The 22,329-nt window shown below is 43.7% G+C and overlaps 1 protein-coding gene across 5 annotated transcripts in view; it reads right to left on the bottom strand.

Moving 5' to 3' along the window:
• Nucleotides 1-1,114: 1,114 nt before the first annotated feature.
• The window catches only part of mdfic (MyoD family inhibitor domain containing), a 29,876-nt gene continuing 8,661 nt past the window's right edge, over nt 1,115-22,329 (bottom strand). Inside the window, exons 4-6 of one of the 5 annotated variants that reach the window (XR_013205402.1) lie at nt 11,343-11,636; nt 4,563-4,884; nt 1,115-3,953 (exon numbers count right to left, since the gene is read on the bottom strand). Coding sequence is in view for 1 of the 5 variants with exons in the window: in XM_077235029.1 (XP_077091144.1) it covers nt 4,634-4,884; nt 11,343-11,636 (545 nt within the window). In the remaining 4 variants the exon portion in view is untranslated. Of the gene's footprint in view, nt 4,885-11,342; nt 11,637-22,329 lie in introns of all 5 variants that reach the window. The other 4 variants (XR_013205404.1, XR_013205403.1, XR_013205405.1 and 1 more) reach the window with 4 other exon arrangements.

Genomic DNA, 22,329 nt, shown 5'->3' with positions numbered 1-22,329 from the left:
GAGAATGAGTTTTATCAAAGGCAGATTTCAATATCTAGAAAGCAAGGTGGCTGATGGCTAATATAATAATAAAATGTCCAGTATATACACTACTGCTCAAAAGTTTGGGGCCAGTAAGATTTAATTCAAGAAAGAAATACTTTCATTCAGAAAAGTCAAATTAAATTGATCTAAATATAAAATCTAACTAAAATAAATGATGTTCTTTTGAACTTTCTATTCATCAAATAATCATGAAAAAATTATCACGTTTTTCCCAGAAATATTAGTTTTCAACATTGATAATAAAAAGAAATATTGTTGACCACCAAATCAGCATCAGAATGATTTCTGGATGACATTGAAAACTGGAGTAATGGCTGCTGAAAATTCAGCTTTTCCATCACTTGAATAAATTATTTTTTTAAACCCATTAAACCCAACTGTAATATTAGTGTGCCACTGTAATATACTGTAATATTATGGTTTACCTGAATTTTTGATCAAAGAAAGACAGAGACTTCTTTCAAAAACATAAAAAAAATCTTACCAGAATTAACAGTAGCGTAAATATAAACATAAATATGCACACAAATTAAATGTTAGCAAAAGCGAAGGTTATTTTTACCCAGGGCCAATACTACTTATTTAAAATGATCCAAGAAAAGTTTAATTGCAAATAATTATGGTATATTATATAACTGACGAAAGGGAAACAATTCTGTAAATTGACAAAAGGGGACAAAGTCACGTCTTTTGGAAGCATTATCAGTCACCTTCCAAAACTCCTCAGCCAATTTAATATAACGTACAAATCCTCCAACCTTTAATTCAGTGTGAAATACCGTCCTGAATCTATCACAAATCTTCAAAATCTCTCTGGAGACGTTACAATTTGATACGCCGACTATGATGCTAACGATTTACATTATATCCATCTCTGAACCTTGTACAGGTGAGTCAATTACCGCATGCCTGAATGCGATGGGAAACAGCCCAGCTGCACTGATGCATGACATGCACCTGATAAACATTCAGACCACGGGCGGCTTTCTGAGGGGAAAAAAAACACCCATGTAGACGATTTTCAGTTAATAATCACACAATTCTGCATCACAAAACAGGTACAGATGTCTTAGTCTTCAGTTTAAGATTTTATTTTTAGAAAATTGTAATGTTGATGGTCCATTAACAAAACAACGCTTGGTACATAATGCAGATATTTAAAAAGTGATTTGAGGACAAAGAAGAAACATAAAAACATCAAACTGTGCTGGTTAAAGTATGCTGGACAGATAAAAATACTAATTTGCTAAGCTCTATTCACATTCCTTTTTTCAATGTTTCATAATCATGGAACCTGCATTTTTGAATGTGGAAAGCATGATTTTTTTATAGACTATTACATCTTTGTCTGGTCCTCTGACATTGCAAATAGCTACAGATTTGCAATTAAATTTAAACACCGGTCTCTAAAACGGTCTAATTTTTAATTAGTTTATTTTTCTCAGTTTGTACCTCATTGTATTTGTCAATGTATATATTTTGTATCAATGTATTTATGTGCATTTTCATTCAAATTAATTTGAAAATCTCAAGAAAATGACTTGAGTTTTAGTTTGTTTACTTTTAAAATGCGTTTGATTCATTTAATAAGCTTTTACAGTAACAACAAACTTCTATAGTATCTTAAATCAACTACACTTTTTTCCAGATTTTCAGTGTTAGAGAGTCAGTCCTAGTCAGTTTGGTCTTAAAGTGGGTCTCGTCAAAAGACACACACTTTCTGGAGAGGTAAAGTCTGTAGAGGTAAAGTTGTTTGTTTTGAACCGGGTTCAGTTGAATGTTTCAGGTCAGTTCTGTCACACTGTGTTTCTGAAGTCCAGTTTGGCAAGTATGCCGTAAGCAGTTTTGACGAGATGAGTCAGACGAATCACATACACACGATGTACCGAAGGCTTTACGCACTTTGAACAAAAAACAACTGTGTTAATGTTATGATGCTAACATAAGCTTACGTAATGCCGACAAATGCCAGCTTTGTACAATTCACAAGAAGGTCTCAGACAATGCAATCTGAACTACATATAACAATGTAACTAAAGCAAAAAGATGCTTTTATAGAGTATATTTAGCAGAGGCTTAATAAAAGAAAAACAAAGTCAAGTTTACACGTAATTCGCAAGATGCATAAAGTGAATTTCTGCATCTGTATTCTACACTATTCTGTGTATCCAGTTCTTTTGTGTATCTTTAAATCACCAGCAAGCTAACTGCTAATGTCGTTTCAAGAACTTCGGGACATTTAATTAAATGAGCTACAGTAGACAGTTTAAATAAAGACTTACAAAATTGGCTATCATTTAAACAGCCCTCTCTGTTTTCAGAAACAGTTCAAAATAACAATTCCACTTAACACCCACAAAGACTTGACCTCTGACAGTGTGAAAGCGGTTTCCACTCAAATTACAGTGATGTGCAGTGCGACATCAAGTCATGTGACGTCTACTGTTTTAATTCCACCATCTGCAAGTTTTAAAATTATAAAGAGTGAAATGTCTTTGGAAACAAAAGAAACAATGTACAAAACCTCTGCAAAGAGATGAAATTTAGTTAAAACAGTCAATAGAACAAGCTCTGATACATTAAAGCATTGAATATAAAGCGCTGAACATGCTTTTGTGCACTTTTAGTCTACGAGGATATGTGAAGTACATAATGTATTTTTGTCCTTTTGTATGACCTTTATGATCATTTTGAGCTCAGGAACAGATTTTTCACAAGTGTGAAAAGAACACAGTAGCTCTCACTCTCTCTCTCTCTCACTCACACTCACTCTCTCTCACTCACACTCTCTCACTCACACTCACACTCACACTCTCACTCTCACTCTCACTCTCACTCTCACTCTCACTCTCACTCACTCACTCACTCACTCACTCACTCACTCACTCACTCACTCACTCACTCACTCACTCTCTCACACTCACTCTCTCTCTCACACTCACTCTCTCTCTCACTCTCTCTCACTCACTCTCTCTCTCACTCACTCACTCTCTCTCACTCACTCTCTCTCTCACACTCACTCTCTCATACCCCTTTTCCACCAAAGCGTTTTGAGAGCCGGTTCGGAGCCGGTGCCTGCGCGCGAACCAGTTCTTTGTGTTTCGACAGCCAAAGAACCGGTTCTCGGCCAGGAAAACTGGTTCCAAAGCGGCACCAACTCTTTGCTGGACTAGAACCAGAGAACCGTTCTTTTACCACGTCATGCTTACGTCGGGGGCTGGGGGCGGGTTTAGATGTGTCCTAAACATCTTTTCTGACCGCAAAGCCAGGAGAAACATTTGCAGAAACACGATGTAGTCCGCCATTGTAATTGTTATGCTTGAAGTTGGCGCAAGCGTTTCTAGCTTTTTTTTAAAAAAATTTATTGAAAACATTATGTAAGCAAAGAAGAAAACAGTCACAAAATAGAACAAATAAACGGAGAGAAAAAAGACAAGACAGGTGTACATAACTAATCAGAAAAGATTACATATCAAAGGAAAAGATTAAAAGACTTACATATTTCAATTGTTTTTAAAGCCTTCTTGGTTCACGAGTTAGAGATAATCCCAAAGTAATGTTGTACTTGCAAGCGTTTCTAGCTGAGACGTAAAGCGACGTACACAGTGACGTAACGACGTCGTTCGCTGGGCGCTCTAGAAGTGGAAAAACAAACAGGTTCTGAGGAGGTTCGCAAGTTGAACCAACTCCGAACCAACTTTGAACCAGCACCAGTTCCGAACCCGTTCTTTTTTGGTGGAAAAGGGGTAACACTCACTCACTCACTCACTCACTCACTCACTCACTCACTCACTCACTCACTCACTCACTCACTCACTCACTCACTCACTCACTCACTCACTCACTCACTCACTCACTCACTCACTCACTCACTCACTCACTCACTCACTCACTCACTCACTCACTCACTCACTCACTCACTCACTCACTCACTCACTCACTCACTCACTCACTCACTCACTCACTCACTCACTCACTCACTCACTCACTCACTCACTCACTCACTCACTCACTCACTCACTCACTCACTCACTCACTCACTCACTCACTCACTCACTCACTCACTCACTCACTCACTCACTCACTCACTCACTCACTCACTCACTCACTCACTCACTCACTCACTCACTCACTCACTCACTCACTCACTCACTCACTCACTCACTCACTCACTCACTCACTCACTCACTCACTCACTCACTCACTCACTCACTCACTCACTCACTCACTCACTCACTCACTCACTCACTCACTCACTCACTCACTCACTCACTCACTCACTCACTCACTCACTCACTCACTCACTCACTCACTCACTCACTCACTCACTCACTCACTCACTCACTCACTCACTCACTCACTCACTCACTCACTCACTCACTCACTCACTCACTCACTCACTCACTCACTCACTCACTCACTCACTCACTCACTCACTCACTCACTCACTCACTCACTCACTCACTCACTCACTCTCTCTCTCTCTCACTCACTCTCTCTCTCACTCACTCTCTCACTCTCTCACTCTCTCACTCTCTCACTCCTGCTCAACATTGATCCTGGCTGTCGCCTGCATGCATCTGGGCTTTTATGTTGGGAAACAGATCCCGCAGCACTCCATGCAGATCTCCAGGCAGTCCGAGGACTCACAGCACGCATCCATAATGCCACAGTCCATGTCACAGGGGCAGTTGCAGTCATCTCCCAGGTCGTCTGTGCAGCAGCAGCAGCAGCAGGCTTCAGACGTGCAGGTGCCGCACGAGGCCTGAGCCACCACCATATTGCACAGAGTGACAAATTCACAAAACAGGCAGGCCAGGATGCAGTGGACACAGCAGTCTGCTCTCAGAGAATTGCAGCAGGCAGAACAAAACAAAACAAAAACATTGAATAAACATACAAAATGATTTTGAAGTATAAAAAGTAGTGTCACTTTTTTTGTGTGATCATTTTTGCTATTTTGTTTGATGTTGCCAGTGGCTCAAACATTACGCACTTCACCTTTAAAATCAAATTTAGGCTTAAAAACAAAATTTAGCTTAATATGAAATATATAAAAATAATAGAAACAAACTTTTAAATATTTATATAGTCTATGTGTTTTACAACATTTTATTTGTTTGTTTTGATCATACTGGCTGACAAGATAGCGTACGTTTGTCTATATGAGCGCGCGTCCGTGCGTGTGTGTGTGTGTGTGTGTGTGTGTGTGTGTGTGTGTGTGTGTGTGTGTGTGTGTGTGTGTGTGTGTGTGTGTGGGTTAGACGGTGGTTCAGCAGCGGTGAGAGTAAAAGAGGAATCAGAGAAATTCAAAAGGAACAAATTCCACTTTTGGGTTGATTAGTAGCTTTGTGAATAATGGGGTTATTATCATGCAAAAGCACAGGGTCGGTCACGTAAAGCTGATTAACAGCGTCCAACATTTTCACCAGCAAATTGGCGTGTTAATGCTGTCGTTTCTCTTATCTCTGATTAACATTTAACCTTCCTCTCGCAGGTACGCCACATACGATGCCAAATTACAGTTGTTTAAGGTGACATGGATACACAGTTTTACAATAGCATTGACAGGACAACAGGTAATCTGTTATCTACATTGATATCTTTCTCTCTCTCTCTATTTATATATATATATATATATATATATATATATATATATATATATATATATGTATATACAGGTCCTTCTCAAAAAATTAGCATATTGTGATAAAGTTCATTATTTTGTAATGATAAAAATTAAACTTTCATATATTTTAGATTCATTGCACACCAACTGAAATATTTCAGGTATTTTATTGTTTTAATACTGATGATTTTGGCATATAGCTCATGAATCTCAAAAAATTAGCATATTTCATCCGACCAATAAAAGAAGTGTTTTTAATACAAAAAAAAGTCAACCTTCAAATAATTATGTTCAGTTATGCACTCAATACTTGGTCGGGAATCCTTTTGCAGAAATGACTGCTTCAATGCGGCGTGGCATGGAGGCAATCAGCCTGTGGCACTGCTGAGGTGTTATGGAGGCCCAGGATGCTTCGATAGCGGCCCTTAAGCTCATCCAGAGTGTTGGGTCTTGCGTCTCTCAACTTTCTCTTCACAATATCCCACAGATTCTCTATGGGGTTCAGGTCAGGAGAGTTGGCAGGCCAATTGAGCACAGTAATACCATGGTCACTAAACCATTTACCAGTGGTTTTGGCACTGTGAGCAGGTGCCAGGTCGTGCTGAAAAATGAAATCTTCAACTCCATAAAGCTTTTCAGCAGATGGAAGCATGAAGTGCTCCAAAATCTCCTGATAGCTAGCTGCATTGACCCTGCCCTTGATAAAACACAGTGGACCAACACCAGCAGCTGACATGGCACCCCAGACCATCACTGACTGTGGGTACTTGACACTGGACTTCAGGCATTTTGGCATTTCCTTCTCCCCAGTCTTCCTCCAGACTCTGGCACCTTGATTTCTGAATGACACGTAAAATTTGCTTTCATCCGAAAAAAGTACTTTGGACCACTGAGCAACAGTCCAGTGCTGCTTCTCTGTAGGCCAGGTCAGGCGCTTCTGCCGCTGTTTCTGGTTCAAAAGTGGCTTGACCTGGGGAATGCGGCACCTGTAGCCCATTTCCTGCACACGCCTGTGCACGGTGGCTCTGGATGTTTCTACTCCAGACTCAGTCCACTGCTTCCGCAGATCCCCCAAGGTCTGGAATCGGTCCTTCTCCACAATCTTCCTCAGGGTCCGGTCACCTCTTCTCGTTGTGCAGCGTTTTTTGCCACACTTTTTCCTTCCCACAGACTTCCCACTGAGGTGCCTTGATACAGCACTCTGGGAACAGCTTATTTGTTCAGAAATTTCTTTCTGTGTCTTACCCTCTTGCTTGAGGGTGTCAATGATGGCCTTCTGGACAGCAGTCAGGTCGGCAGTCTTACCCATGATTGCGGTTTTGAGTTATGAAACAGGCTGGGAGTTTTTAAAAGCCTCAGGAATCTTTCGCAGGTGTTTAGAGTTAATTAGTTGATTTTGATGATTAGGTTAATAGCTCGTTTAGAGACCCTTTTCATGATATGCTAATTTTTTGAGATAGGAATTTTGGGTTTTCATGAGCTGTATGCCAAAAGCATCAGTATTAAAACAATAAAAGACCTGAAATTATAGCGAAATAAATTATTAAAATAAAATTATTTGTCAGACTACTGTTCAGCCATCGGTTGAGATATTTAAATGCAAATAAATCAATCAAATAAATCAAATTAATATTAGCATAACCAAACCAAAAGTAACCTGTTTGTGCATGGAAATATTACATCAAGCTAAATTCTGGTAGATAATTGACTTATCAAGAGCTGAATCCTCAAATCGCTCAGTAAAGTGCAATATGATACATACAACTCATATTTAATTAATAGAATACAACCAGACTGCAGTGTGCTAATAGATACAAGGATTACAAAATCTATTACAGAAAGAAATGCAACTATAACAAACATGACCATCGTGAAAAGAGGACATTTTTCACTCAAACTAAGCTTCAATAATCGGCATGGCGCTCACACTGTGCTCCTGCATAAACAGTGCCGTAGAGAATAACAGTGAACCCCTTCCAGCCGGACGTGCCGCTCGGACCTCTAATCAACTGTAGAACCCAAACCGCGGTGCATTGGAGAAATCACTGCAATGTGGTGTGTATCGTTATCAGTTTAAAATGTAAATTTGCATGGCTTTCATCAGTCCAGGGTGAGCTGTCAGAGGGATTGCTGGGTTTGATTGGGGCTCTGGTGGTGGGGAAGGGGGGGGGGGGGGGGGGACCCAAGGACGAGGCCTGAAGACCACTGGATGTTCATGTTTGTTTGATCAAAGTGATTTTTTTGTAGGCGGTGAAGCTGACCAGCGGTGGTGCTGTGCAGCCTGGACAGTGTTTGAACATGAAACAAGTTTGCATGCAGGCCCACCAAAGGCTTAAAACATCAGCTTTCTGAAAGGTCAAACGGGCGTACTTTTAGATTTCGCCTGTACCGACTACATCAGCTACATCAACTGTTTGCTTAATTCATCTGCTTAAAGTACTCATATATAATACATGCTAATCAAAAACGCATACTTGCTACATGATTACCAATTCATTTAATAATGATTTGTTTTCGGTCATCCTTTTAAACAAGTGTAAAAAATTACACGTGTCCACACACCGATTCTTTCGCTCTATTTTTCTTGCCCTTTTTTTAACTAACAATTTCTTTCTAGAAACGGATTTAAAAGCAACAGTACATAATGAATTCCCTTGGATGTATAATTTATCAGCAGCGATTAGTGTGAATCTTAAGGAATGAGAGTCTGTGTAATGTGCACAGGAGAAAGGCTGCCTTATCTCAGCCACAAAAACCGGCATCGCCCAAATGAGAGGGTTCATGTTTAATGTCAGCCCGGGCGGAGTATGCCCAGATTCTGCGAGGCCAAAAACAGCCCCAACGCCTTGGAGGAAATAGTTTGAGACATCCGGAAAACTCCAAAGGCTAACATCAAAAAGAAAGGCAGCGTGACATAAAACAAGTGAGCGGTGCAGGAACGTTCAAATGAAGAAAGACTGACTGGTGCGCATGGGTTGTTCATTGCAGCTTTAGAGACCAAATGAGAGGGAGATAAAATAAAATAAAAAAAAGTTGGCATTGAGCAGTTAATTTGCAGTCAATAAGGAAGTGAGTGCTGTAAACTTTCTGAAAGAGAACTCTGGATACGCTGGGGTATCTGCAAAGATGGGAAAAACATGCCATTACGATGCAACGCTAATGACCGCGCTAGCTTTCACCGTACATCCCGCAGCCTTAATTGAATTTGTCAGAGGGATTTTAGACTACTGCGTACTTGCAACACAACACAATCACAAACACGCCATCACTCAAGGTCCTAACCCACCCGCACCGGAACAAAAGATCTCTCAATTAGTTGGTTTTCTGCTGGGGTTGCTGTTATCGCAGCTTGCGACGGCAGCCAAGAACACGAGGAATCACAATCCCCTGAGCAGAGATCTTGTAAAGCTTTATTCTTCAGCTTCCCAGGCTGTTTAGAGGCTAATTTCACAGGCAAACAGATTATGGTAATCCGTGTAAACATTAAAACACAACAGCTTGCTGTTTTCCAGGGGGAAATTACTACTTGAGAGAGAACATATTGATTCAAAACACAGTTCTACAAATAACACACGCACGCACACAAGCTGTAATGAGACAGACTTATTGAACTGTTCACGCAACCCCCCCCTCTCCAATTAAGATGTGAAAACTATGACGCCTTTTAAGATACACATTTCCGTTAAATCCGTAGGGAGATGATAGTGTTTGTTACATCCACCTCATAGTAGGCTCCTACTCGCAAATCACCTGAGTGATAAATCTGATTAAAACTTTCCAGTGTTGGAAAATGTTCACATTCTTTCACACACAGTATCAAGTGTCCCTAATAAGTGCCGGCCTATGGTTACCTTTGTGCAAATTAATCTTAAAATAAAACTAACCAACAAACCAAGCAACTAAATAAATCCTGCATGCAAGGCTGTATTATTCAAATGATTATTTATAAATGCATAAAAACGTTTCCAATTAATATAGTACAAGAAAATCCCCTCTTACTTAAGGGATAGTTCGGCCAAAAATGATATTTAACCCATGCATTACTCACCCTCAAGCCGTTCGAGATGCATATGTCAATCTTGTTTCAGACGAACACATTTTCAGTTATTTTAGAAAATGTCCATCCGGCTCCAGGGGGATAAACGAAGGCCTTCTGAGGGTAATCCGTGCGGTTTTGTTGTAAAAATATACATATATAAAACTTTATAAATGAAAATATCTGACTTCCGGAAACGATCGATGCGCGTTCACGGGTGATGGAAGTCGGCGTATGAGGTATGACGTAGCGTAGGAACCGTCGTGACGTAGAACGAACGCGCCTGCGCAGCCAGAGAGCAGAGCAAAACAAAACTACGTCATACCTCGTACCCCGGCTTCCTTCACCCGTGGCGCGCGTCGATCGTTGCCGGAAGTCAGATATTTTCATTTATAAAGTTTTAAATATGTATATTTTTACGACAAAACCGCACGGATTACCCTCAGAAGGCCTTCGTTTATCCCCCTGGAGCCGGATGGATTACTTTTGTGAAGGATGTATGCACATTTTGGGACTTGAAGGAGGTGGACCCCGTTGCTTCACATTATATCCACTGAAGGGTCTAAGACATTTTCTAAAATAACTGGAAATGTGTTCGCCTGAAACAAGATTGACATATGCATCTCGAACGGCTTGAGGGTGAGTAATGCATGGGTTAAATATCATTTTTGGCCGAACTATCCCTTTAAACCAACAATTGTAGCAACTGCAAACACCAATGATGTTTTCTGTATAGAGCATTACATTTTTAACAAATAAATGAATAAAATAAAAATAAAATTTAAAAAATTATACATACATATACATATATATTATATATATATATATATATACACACACACACACATATATATCTATCAAGTTCTAACTTCCTGTTTCCAAACTTCCTGAAGCTATTTCATGAAAACACATTTGGGCCAAGTCACTTGTGGAATCCCATGAATTTGAGAATTATAATTCCCAAATTATCCTTTCTAATTTAGCTAAATGCCCGGGCATTTTGTATGAAACATACAAAACATACAAACTGCTTTATAGAGAATCTGAAGTTCTCAGCGAGTGCAAGACTCTGCTTGATTTAAAGGGTTATGGTATCAGACAAGCATGATTGAACATCACGCAGTAAAGAAAACGCAATACGTGAGCCAGGAAAGTGGCGCTGGTACACAGAAGCAAGGCAGAGAGCCGGTCTTAATGAGAGGACACTGTGAGAGAGGCTAGCGATACCCTGCTGAGGTGGGGTTGACACATGGCAGACCCCCGCTCTCCACAGTCTTGTTAAAAGGTCACACCTTGGTGACCATTACTAATGCACCAGCGATCTCCTTCATTACTGCCCTCTCCTTACCATCACACCTGACAATGTGTAAGCTGCTTTTTTCAGATCGGCCTTCTGTTTTTCCTACCCATTTGCGAGACAATACAACACCACAGAAATAAAGAGATCAATCTAGTTAGGAGTTATGAAAGATTAAATAAAGCAGTGCATTTACAGGACAGAGAACAGAAAAGTCACAGATTAGTTGCTGTTAAGCGGAGGGAGGGGAAGACCAGAGATTCACAACAGAGGAAATCTGCAAGCACATACGAGTTTGTGTGCGAGTGTATATTTGCGTGTGTGAAGTCATGTACCCTCTGGAGTAGAGCCGGGTTTATGGGAACTCGTCGAGCTGCTTTTGCTCCTTCTGCTGCTGTTGCTGTTCACCGACAGGCTAGAGCGAAGCTTTCTCTGCACACGGTGTGAGACAGGCGATGGGTGCTTCTTGGGCTCGGAGGTGTGGCAGGCGGAGGGAGGTTGTGTGACCCCGCGGGGCGTGCCATGGCCATTACTTAGCACTGTGTGCACACCGTTCTGCTGCCTGCCAGGCTCTCCATCAATGGCATTCTGCAGGGACGTTGCTGGATGGGGCAGAGGCTGAGGTTGAGCTACACAGAGAGAGAGAGAGAGAGAGAGAGAGAGAGAGAGAGAGAGAGAGAGAGAGAGAGAGACGGACAGAATTTCAATCAGAATAATCAACTGTTTTCGACCAGAAAGACTTCAAGGTGTCTGGACGTTATTACTAACCTGGACGAAATGAATAAAATTTATAGCATTTATTTAAATATAAAATGCAAAACAGGAAAAGTTTTATTTTAGTACATTTTCAAACCAAGAAAAATGTGTGTTTAGCAAATATTCACCACATTTTAAACGTCAAGTTTACACAACGGTACGAGTGACACATGTTGTTACATCATGCCCTGTAAAAATTGAAAAAAAGATTCTGGCTCCTATTCCAATTCCAGTTAACGATTATGGTTTATTAATCATCCAATTATCAATATTTTTAAGTCATTTTAAGGAAGAAAGAATTGGGGAGGGGATTGGGGGACATGCAATTACCCATTCACATTTAAGCTGGCTCAGACTACTAAAGGCGTTTTATCCGAATTTACCCCTACCGACAATCTGAGAAAAAAAAAATTCTTCTCCAGGACCTTGGTTGGCTACGATGTTTGGCCCTAATGTGAGGCACTTCCAGACCAAATCTTAAGCCCGGGACACACCAAACCGACGGCTAAGAACTAGTGCTGATGAAAGCCGACTGTGTTGTCGCCTCGAGTCGCCTGCGTCGGGGGGGAAAGCTGCACTTGAACACACGAGAGAACTACAGGCGACTGTAAGCTAGAATGCGCGTTCTGCGCCTGCGTGTAAATGAGACAACTGTCTATTTCTGCAGATATATTCATCTAGATTCGTCATTCAAAAAGGGAAACCGACGCTGCAGGCTGCAGATACACAAACCATAAACAAAAGCAGTGAGTGCTTACCGTTTTGAATATCAATCCTGCTAACCACTTTCTTTATTCCACTCCGCTCACGTTAAAATTGAGATATTCGCCAAGGAACACTCCGGTAAGATGACGTAACAGAGCCTTCTATCTGTACCGTTTTGACTTCTTTGCTCGCTGTTTTGCTATTTTTCTCGTGCACTGACTCTATCACTAAGCTGAACAGCCCATCAGAGTTCCCTCTTTCACAGACGGCCAGACGCCGATTCAACATGTTGAGCCGACGCTCAAAAACGGTCCGATGTTGCCCAACAGCCGATCATCGGCTTGGTGTGTCCCAGGCTTTAAACCTCCCAATCTGCTCACAGACACATCTCGGGCTGCCCCGAAAATATCAAACATGTTTGATATTTAGGATTTTAAACCAGGATGATTATGACTACGATTACATCAGTACTTTTACAATAGCCAATGAGAAACAAGTTTGCAAGGAGATGGAGGTGAATGCGAGAAAAGGCGACTGTGAAACAAGCTGCTTTATGGTTCTGTTGGACAGAAGAGATGGCTTGTGGAAGAGTGGCAACGAAACGACTGCCTGTATAATGTGTCTTCTATGGACAAAGAGAAGAGCTGGGAAATCGTGTCCGATTTGAACATACTGTGTAAGTGTAGAAAACTGATAGCGCTATAAGCTAACATGCTGACGGTGTTGCCAAACAACGGTAAACATGTTATCCCTTGAGGCTGTGCGTAATGCAACTAGTTCTCTCTAGAGAGTAACTCTCGTACTGCGTAATATCTTACGCTATGGGGAAAACGTATATCTTTTCCACAAGATATTGAACCCAAAAATTATCCTTAATTTTGAATCAATGTAAAACGCGTTGCGGCAGCATGCAGACATAGGCAAGACGGCTCTTGTGCCTATTGGCTGACCAGCGGCAACAGCAGCAACATCGAGAGAGGCCCTGCGTGACGCCATATCCAATGGGGGCGCTTTGCCCCCATTACGTCACGCCCTGCCAGGATAGGCGTGGCCTTGGCCTATAAATATAGCTCGATAGGCTGATACAAACTGATTTTCATCTCTTCAGCGAAGCTCACGCATCGCTTGATCCGGAGCGAGAAGCCGCGCCGTTGAGACAAGCCTTCTGCGGGACGAGCCTTGAACCTGAAGGCGGTGGCCTTCACCTCGCCGGCTTCAGTCGCCGTACCTGCTACGCTTTCCAGCATATATATCCTTTTACCTATGCTGAGCAAGCGTCTTTTTAAAAATGGCAAGTTTCTGCGGCTCGTGTCGAGCCACACTCAGCGACGGGAACCGCCACATGATCTGCGTTTCCTGCCTGGGTGAGGATCATGTGGCTCTCGCGCTCGTTGACGGCGGATGCCCTCACTGTGACATGATGCCTATGGTGATTCTGAGGACTCGCCTGGCATCCTGGGGAGCCCGCACTTCTGCCCGCTGTAGTGACGCGCCGTAAGAAGCGCCGTGCGCACCCCCGAGCCTTCTCCTGCCCACCAAAGCTAAACCGGTTCGCCCGCCAGCTTCGCCGGCATAGCTCGAGTCGCTCACCGACGGACAACGGCCGCTGTCTGCTGCCGCTTCCGCCATTGAGATCGACGAAGCAGCCGAGGCCTGTTCTATCCTGGCATCAGACAGTGAGGATTGGGCGAGCTCCGTGGACCTCCCCCCCCACTGCCCGCAAGCCTTCTAGGAGATGGGCTGGCATTGAATCAGAGTTGATGCGTCTGCTCTCTCAAGCCGTCGACAACCTCGGCCTCGACTGCAAACCGCCCGCATGCAACCGGCTGGACGGATGCTTCCTCAAGAAGGACCACGCCCCGTCACAGTCTAGACCCGCACCTTTCCTTCCTGAGCTTCACGAGGAAGTCGCGAAGTCTTGGAACGCCCCCTTCTCAGCCAGGATGCGTACCTCTGTCTCTGCAACATTCTCCACTGTGGACGGTCCGAAAGCTAGAGGGTACCTTTCTCTTCCTCCAGTGGAAGCAGCGGCAGCATCCCATCTCTGCCCGCCCTCTGCTGGACGGCGTGCTCAGACGGTGCTGCCCTCGAAAGCCTGCCGAGTGACGTCAGCCATGCACGGTCGCGCTTACACCGCTGCCGGGCATGCTGTGTCAGTGCTGCACACAATGGCTATACTGCAGATCTTCCAAGCCGACCTTCTCCGTAAAATGGACGAGGAAGGACCGGAAGCGATCAGCGTGGCAGATGAGGAGCGCAACAGATCTGGCTCTACGCGCTGCGAAATCTGCTGCACAGGCCGTTGGGCAGAACATGGCTTCTCTCACCGTGGCTGAGAGACACCTATGGCTAACGTTGTCTGAGATGATGGAATCGGAGCGCTCTGTGTTCCTCGACGCGCCCATCTCCTCAGCTGGCCTCTTCAGATCTGCCGTCAAAGATTTTGCGGACAGATTCCTCAAGGTTCAGAAGATATTACAGTCAATGAAGCACTACCTACCGAAGCGCTCTATCTCCGCAGCAGGTCGCTCAAAACAGCCGTCGGCCCGCAGCCTGCATCCCCCGCCGCCGCTTTTCAGTGCCGCCAGGCCCGAGACCAGAGACCGTGCTCTCGCTCTGCTGGACCCCGCCCCCCTCAGCACGGGCCCCGGCTAAGGATCGAGATTAAGCCCAAGGTCTCAAAGTCTTCCTAGCCTCCCTTGCAAAACGACGGTGTTCAAATCCCGCTGCGGCCGGATTTTCACTCGTTCAGTTCCAAGCAATGTGACTGTTCCAGTGTATTTCGCAGTAAACAAGCCGGTTCTACAGCCCGCTTGCCTGCACACAAAAGCCGTTTTCACGGCTACCCAGATAAATCCAATAAAGAGTGTATTTTCTGGTGTTCCGGCCATGGCCGATGGTGTTATGAGTGTTGTAAGAATGCCCACGTCTCAGTGTCCATTCCTACACACAGACACAGCCCGCCACAGTACAGGGCTAGCACGAATACAATCGACTCATGTCGACTGTGCAATAAATGTAGTGAATGTGCCCACGACACAGTGCCCACAAACACTACACAATGCGTGTCCCACGGTTTCTGCAAAAACGAAACCAGCACACATTCAGTCAGTGCAAGCCGACGGTGTTCTCAGTGCAGTGAGTGTGCCCACTGTCCGCTGCCCACATTCCCTCACAGACATGCTGAACCCCACGGGGTTCGTCCCGCTCGCCCTCTCTCCACAATCTGTCATAGAGAAGTCGAGCACGGCCAGGCTGCCCGCCGTGATCGGCGCGCCCCCGCCTCGTACACTGCAAACACAGTGTTTATTTCTCAGCACACCGGAGCTCTCCGGCCGCCGCTATGCCGCGGCCAGAGCCCAGATTTCATTCTAACTCTAGCTATTCATGCAGATGCGTGGGCAAAGCTTCCCGGGGTATCAAAATGGGTGCTGAACACTATAAAAAGAGGCTATTCGCTGCAGTTCACTCGAACGTTACACGGCGCGAGTCGAAACTACGGTAAAAAACGAAGTATCTCATCTACTTCGAACCGAAATAGCGAAACTACTGAGCAAAGGGGCCATAGAACCTTTATCTCAGACTCAGAGCGAAGGGGGTCTATACAGCAGATATTTTTTGGTACCGAAAAAGACGGGTACATTCTAGATCTGCGACAGGTGAACAGAGTGCTTGTGAAGCGCCAGTTCAGAATGCTAACAACCAGGAAAATCCTCGCGCAAGTTCGCCAGGAGGACTGGGTTATGTCAATAGATCTGAAAGACGCCTATTTCCAAATACAAATAGCGTCACGTCACAGGCGATTCTTGAGATTTGCCTTCGAGGGCCAGGCATATCAATACACAGTCCTACCGTTCGGCCTGTCCCTGGCACCCCGTACATTTACGACGTGCATGGATGCGGCTCTCGCACCTCTGAGACTTTGGGGCATGCGAGTTTTGAACTACTTGGACGATTGGCTGATTCTAGCTTGATCACACTCAGAGCTCATAGAACACAGGATCAAATTACTCGAGCATCTCGAGAATCTGGGTCTCACAGTCAATTGGGCGAAGGTTTCGCTGTCTCCCAGTCAGAAAATTTCTTTTCTGGGAACAGTGCTGGACTCACTGTCCATGACAGCACGTCTGTCGCCGGAGCGTGGTCTTGACATTCAGCGTGCCGCGAAATCCTTCCGCCGCGGCTCTATAGTCCCGCTCAAAAGGTTTCAGAAAATGCTGGGCCTCATGGCCTCAGCATCTTCGGTACTCCAGCTGGGTCTGATTCGCATGCGCCCACTGCAGTTGTGGCTGAATGCGCGAGTTCCACCCCGGGCATGGACCTCTGGTCTGTTTCGCCTCAAGGTCGATCTAAAATGCGTCTCAGCTCTGGAACCTTGGAAAGTAACCGACTGGTATCAGTCAGGTGTGAGTCTGGGGACTTCCTCGAGTGTGAAGGTGGTTGGAACGAATCAGGGAAAACGGATGCCCAGTGCTGCTCGTGACTCCGCTCTGGACAAACCAGACTTGGTTCCCAGTCCTGATGCAGCTGACCATCACTGCCCCGTGGCCTATACCGTTGTGGAAAGACCTCCTCTCTCAGGCAAAGGGCTTGATCTGGCATCCTCGCCCGGATCTAAGGTCCCTACATGCATGGGCCATCAACGGGTACTCGCTAACCTGCCGGAGGGAGTGTTAAACACGATCACGCAGGCTAAGGCCCCGTCTACTAGACGGCTCTATTCCTCGAAATGGTCTGTGTTCTCTGCCTGGTGTCAAGCTCAGGGCTTTTCACCCGTAGACTGTGGGGTTACAAAAGTACTCTCCTTCCTTCAAGAGCTGCTGGATAAGGGCAGAACCCCATCCACGCTCAAAGTATATGTGGCGGCCATAGCGGCGTTTACAAAACCGACATCTGGACAGTCACTGGGGAAAAACGACCTGGTCGTGCGATTCCTCAGGGGAGCTCAGAGGCTGAACCCTCCCAGACCCCCCTCAGTCCCTGTGTGGGACCTTTCTACGGTTTTGGAAGCCATGAAAGGTGCCCCATTCGAGCCAATTCATTTGTCAGACATGAAACATCTGTCTTTCAAAACAGTGTTTCTTATGGCTCTCGCTTCAGTGAAGCGCATAGGGGACTTACAAGCGCGTTCGTAAGCGCGTTGTGTATGGAGTTTGGGCCTAAAGACTCAAAAGTCATACTCAAACCAAGACATTGGTACGTGCCTAAATCCCTCAACACAACATTCAGGGCCCAGGTTATTACCCTGTCCGCCCTTCCGGTTCACAATGAGGAGAAGGACGCGAGTCTCCTTTGCCCCGTCAGGGCACTAAGAGCTCATGTGTCATGTGTGTTTTTTAGACAGACTGAGCAGCTCTTTGTTTTGTTTGGCGGACATTCTAAAAACAGGGGACTGGCCGCATCAAAACAGAGCCTATCCAGATGGATAGTCGATGCCATAGCGCTGGCGTACACTTCTAAGGGCCTGCAATGTCCTTTGGGTGTCAGAGCGCACTCCACGAGAGGCGTGGCCTCATCGTGGGCGTGGTCTAGCGGGATTACCTTGCAAGATATCTGATCGATAGAACAGCTCCATGGGTGTTAAAAACCCGTACTGCCACCCAGTTCAGGCTGAAAGCTTTCACCCTGGCTGCGTGGTGCACTATTAATATGGTTAGCTCCCGTGGGATGCCATTTATAGGGAATGACGCTTCTAGCCTCTCTTCCTTGACTCTCTGTGAGTCTATGGTGATTATGCACTATATGAGCCCCGGACTTCTGCCCTTGGGACTTTGGTGTTGGATCCCGGTACGCATGGCTTGTTACACTGTGTTCCCCATGGTGTAAGATATTACGCAGTACGAGAGATACTCTCGTAAGAGAACGTACTCGGTTACTAACGTAACCTCGGTTCTCTCTACAGAGGGAACGAGTACTGTGTATCTTGCCGTGCGAACAACACGCTCTGGTTTGCTTCGGCGATGAAAACCAGTTTGTATCAGCCTATCGAGCTATATTTATACGCCAAGGCCACGGCTATCCTGGCGGGGCCTCTCTCGATAGGCTGCTGATGTTGCCGCTGGTCAGCCAATCAAACGTGAGGAGTTGGTCATGGCCTGAACCGAGAGGCTCTATATGATGCAACAGTAGTGATGGCAAAGTGAGAAAGTGACACTAGTGTGCATTCAGCTCTGCTGGGAGTCTTATTGTACTCTCTTTCAGGATATGCATTTCATGTTTATTGGGCTCCTTTGAATTATTCATCATTTTCCTGCATTTTTTGAAAAGATTTTTTTTCAAATTATTCTTGTTTTTTGCAGAGATCCCTGCATTTTGTCTGGTGTATTGTAAGGTAGAGAGCCTGAATTTCCCAATGAAATCTCAATGAAATTAGTTCTCTTAATTACTTTGTTCTTTTGGTGAACAAAAGACCTCTTTATAACATCATATCACCCTGGGAGGATGCTGACACAAATATAAAATTACAACAATTAATAACAGGTCATGGCCAATTGTCAAACACATGTAAGGAGTCAAGAGGATACTCTATTGGCTACCTTTGTTTAATTATGATTAAATTATTTTGAGCAAATTTTACAATATCGTATATCCCACAAATTGTAGTTGTCAGCAAAGCTCAGGGCTGGTGACTAGAAGCTTGTTGGTCAGTGATGTTATTATTGTTAAGTAAAACCAATTAAAAAACGTTTTTGGTTAATTGAAATGAAGCTGAAATAAAGTGGAATATAAATGTTAGATGAAAAACTTATTTTAGTTAGTTAGGCAACATTTCTAGTTTTCGTTAAGTACTAAAGCTGATATAAAAATAAATATACGCTAAGAAAAAAAGCGCATAAAACTACTAAAACCAGCTAAAATTAAAATACAAACTTAAAGTAAAAATGTTGATACAATAATCTGAGCGCAAGTAGTGGAAGTTCAAAACAAGTAGTTTTTGCAGCTCAGTTTCAATAATGTTCTGATGTTACTCCCGGAGTCGCCACTCCATGAATTTTCAGTAAGATTAAAAATTATTCAACTTTTTAAATTTTTTTGCACAACAGCCTTCAAAGTCACAAAATCCTCAATACAATAGCTTTGCATTGTCACTGCCTGCTTAGTAACTACCTTACGCACAGCTCTAGGGCACAACGGTGATGGTTTAGATCCCCCCCCCCCCTTGAAGTGTTTTGAACCAGACCTGATCTTTAACCACATCACTCCACTTGCCTTCTGCTTCGCTGGACCGCCTCAAAAGTGGCCCAGTCAAGGAACACGTTGCACATGCATCTTGCAATACATTGCCAGAACAACAGAACAGAGAATGTTGCGGGGATTTGGTACACATTGACGAAAGCCCAAAGGCCAACGCAACCCAAAAGAAAAGTTACCCCTCCATAAAATATAAATGTGCCTTTCAACACAAGGCATGATAGGTGATAAAAATTGAATACCCACACTAAGCGTAAAAACAAGCATTGTCTTGCAAATGGTGATTGTACACAAGCTGACAGGTCGCATTAAAACACCATGTTATGGTGCAGAATGGAAGGAGGGGGGAAACGAAAACAGTTCAAATTGGTCTTCTAACCGCTCTGCTTCCAACATATCAACAACTGTTGAGAGTGTACATTTGTAGTTGAATAATACATGGTATTCCTCTACACACGCTGTCAAACACATCACAGGCAAACAGGGGGTGAGTGCTTCTTGACTGTCTAAGCAGCATCCCAATTTGGTCCCCTAGATCTGACAGCCTCAAATATCCTGGGAGCATTTTTAAAAGGCCAGTGTTTGATGGATTCATGAAGAACACACAAATATAATTGCCATTTGTCACCGCACGTTTGGCGCACGCCCCACGCGGGGACGGCGGGCTGGGACGCCCAGGAGAGACGCCGTGCCACCGTGGAGTCGCTCTCTATGTAAAACTGTGGATAAACACCCCTTTGCCTCGGTGTCACAGAAAATAGCTCCGCTGGAAGAATTCGAAATTGTACCCCAAAGACATGGAAGCAGAGCATGGCGGACCTCCCAAGAACGAATATGTATGAACGTCAATGGCATGGAGCGGCATAAACAAGACGGCGAAAATTCGGTCAAGCAGGAGAGATGTCGGAGAGAGAGAGAGAGAGAGAGAGAGAGAGAGAGAGAGAGAGAGAGAGAGAGAGAGAGAGAGAAAGAAAGAAAGACAGAAAAGTAGGTCCCTGTATTTTTGCGGCTCGAGGCCTTTTAATATTTCATCCTGAGAGTGGAGCTGTTTGCTGTGCCCCATTAGGACGCCCATCAAACGGAACATGCATTAATTCACTTGTCAACTCATGTCATCCAGCTAAACAGCCCCCATCCATTTCTTATCATCATCTGCTAATGGCTAACAATCATTACCTGTACAAAAGAGTTGCCCGGTGAAAATATGCAAAGTACTGTGATGGTGAAAAACCGCTATTTTAAGTTAAAATGGTCAGGTTAGTGGAAATTTCTCTTTAAACGGCTTGATCTTTTGTAGGTTTACTTGACGTAGGGGAAAAGTTACATGGATACCGTTTTATTACAAATTATAAAATCTGTGGACAGCTCATTTTGAACCTCATACTGAACCTACACAGTATACACACAGTACGAGTAATTTTATATATATATGTGTGTGTGTGTGTGTGTGTGTGTGTGTGTGTGTGTGTGTGTGTGTGTGTGTGTGTGTGTGTGTGTGTGTGTGTGTGTGTGTATGGACATCAATATACGAATAAAGGATGTCTTTCAAAAGTACATTTTGAAAATGATAAATTACATTTATATTTTAATTTACTTTTTAAATTTTTCAATAATATTACTATGAATAAAAGACTAAGCAAAAAATAACAGAAAAATAAAAACATTCTTTGAAAACCCCTAATAAAAAAGATTTTAAAATAATCCAGGCTAGGGCTGCAGAATTTGAATTTGTTTAGCTTTGTGAATATAATATGAATGCAACACAAATAACTGTTTAATGCTCCGTGGGCCAGTCTCTCTGATTGAAATGCTAATTTGCAAATGTGCACTGACCTACCAGGAGAGTTCCCACCATCTCCCAAAACAGCCCGGGGTGGCATTTCTCCTAACAAACACCTATGGCAAGCTTACACCTTTCAATGCAAAGCAATATACTCTTTCAGTTGAAATGATGTCCCCATATTTATAGAAACAAAACCATGGGAATTTGGTTGGAGGGAAGGAAGTAGAATGAATATTATTAAAAAGGGGGCCGTGACAGAAAAAAAAACCTTCAGCATTTTAGAAATCGTTTACTGCTTGACCTTCCGACTCTGTGGCAAGGTCTTACTTCCCGAGAAGAGAAGTAAAGAATTAAAATTTTCACTTAGGTGATCTATTGCCTGAGCTGGATCCATTATGTACATAAAATGAATCTGAACCTACCAAATAAAGTGTAAATCGAAAGGTGCAAATTGCACAAAGGTGTCTGGTACACCCAGAACTTTCTTGATATTGTCTTAATATACATAGCTGTTGTGCATTTTTTAGTTAGCTTATTTAAACTTTTACCCAATTGTGTCTTTAATACATTTATTTGAGACTACTGTGTCTCTTGATCACAGTAATTGCCCTGTTCTTTCAAGCCGCCCCAAATGTCACATGCCAGAACTATTTTAACTCCATTACAGCACCTCCTCCGGTTTGCTGGCACCCTACAATATCTAATTTCTGAGAGACACCGTAGCTCACATCTTATTTTATACTCATTTCTAGCAGAAGATGAATAGGTAGTCACTATTATTCAGCTTTTTTTGTGCTACAGCACACTTTTAATTCTTTCTGACAATCATTTAAATTCGGCTGTTCGAATGAAACCTGCCGTAGAGATGTGACACCTGAGAAGGCGTT

This window comes from Siphateles boraxobius, unplaced genomic scaffold (genome assembly GCF_051911475.1).
Source record: "Siphateles boraxobius isolate OS27281-9 unplaced genomic scaffold, OSU_SipBor_1 19, whole genome shotgun sequence".
In the NCBI taxonomy this organism is placed as follows: Eukaryota; Metazoa; Chordata; class Actinopteri; order Cypriniformes; family Leuciscidae; genus Siphateles; species Siphateles boraxobius.
This window is presented reverse-complemented; position numbering and strand designations above follow the sequence as displayed.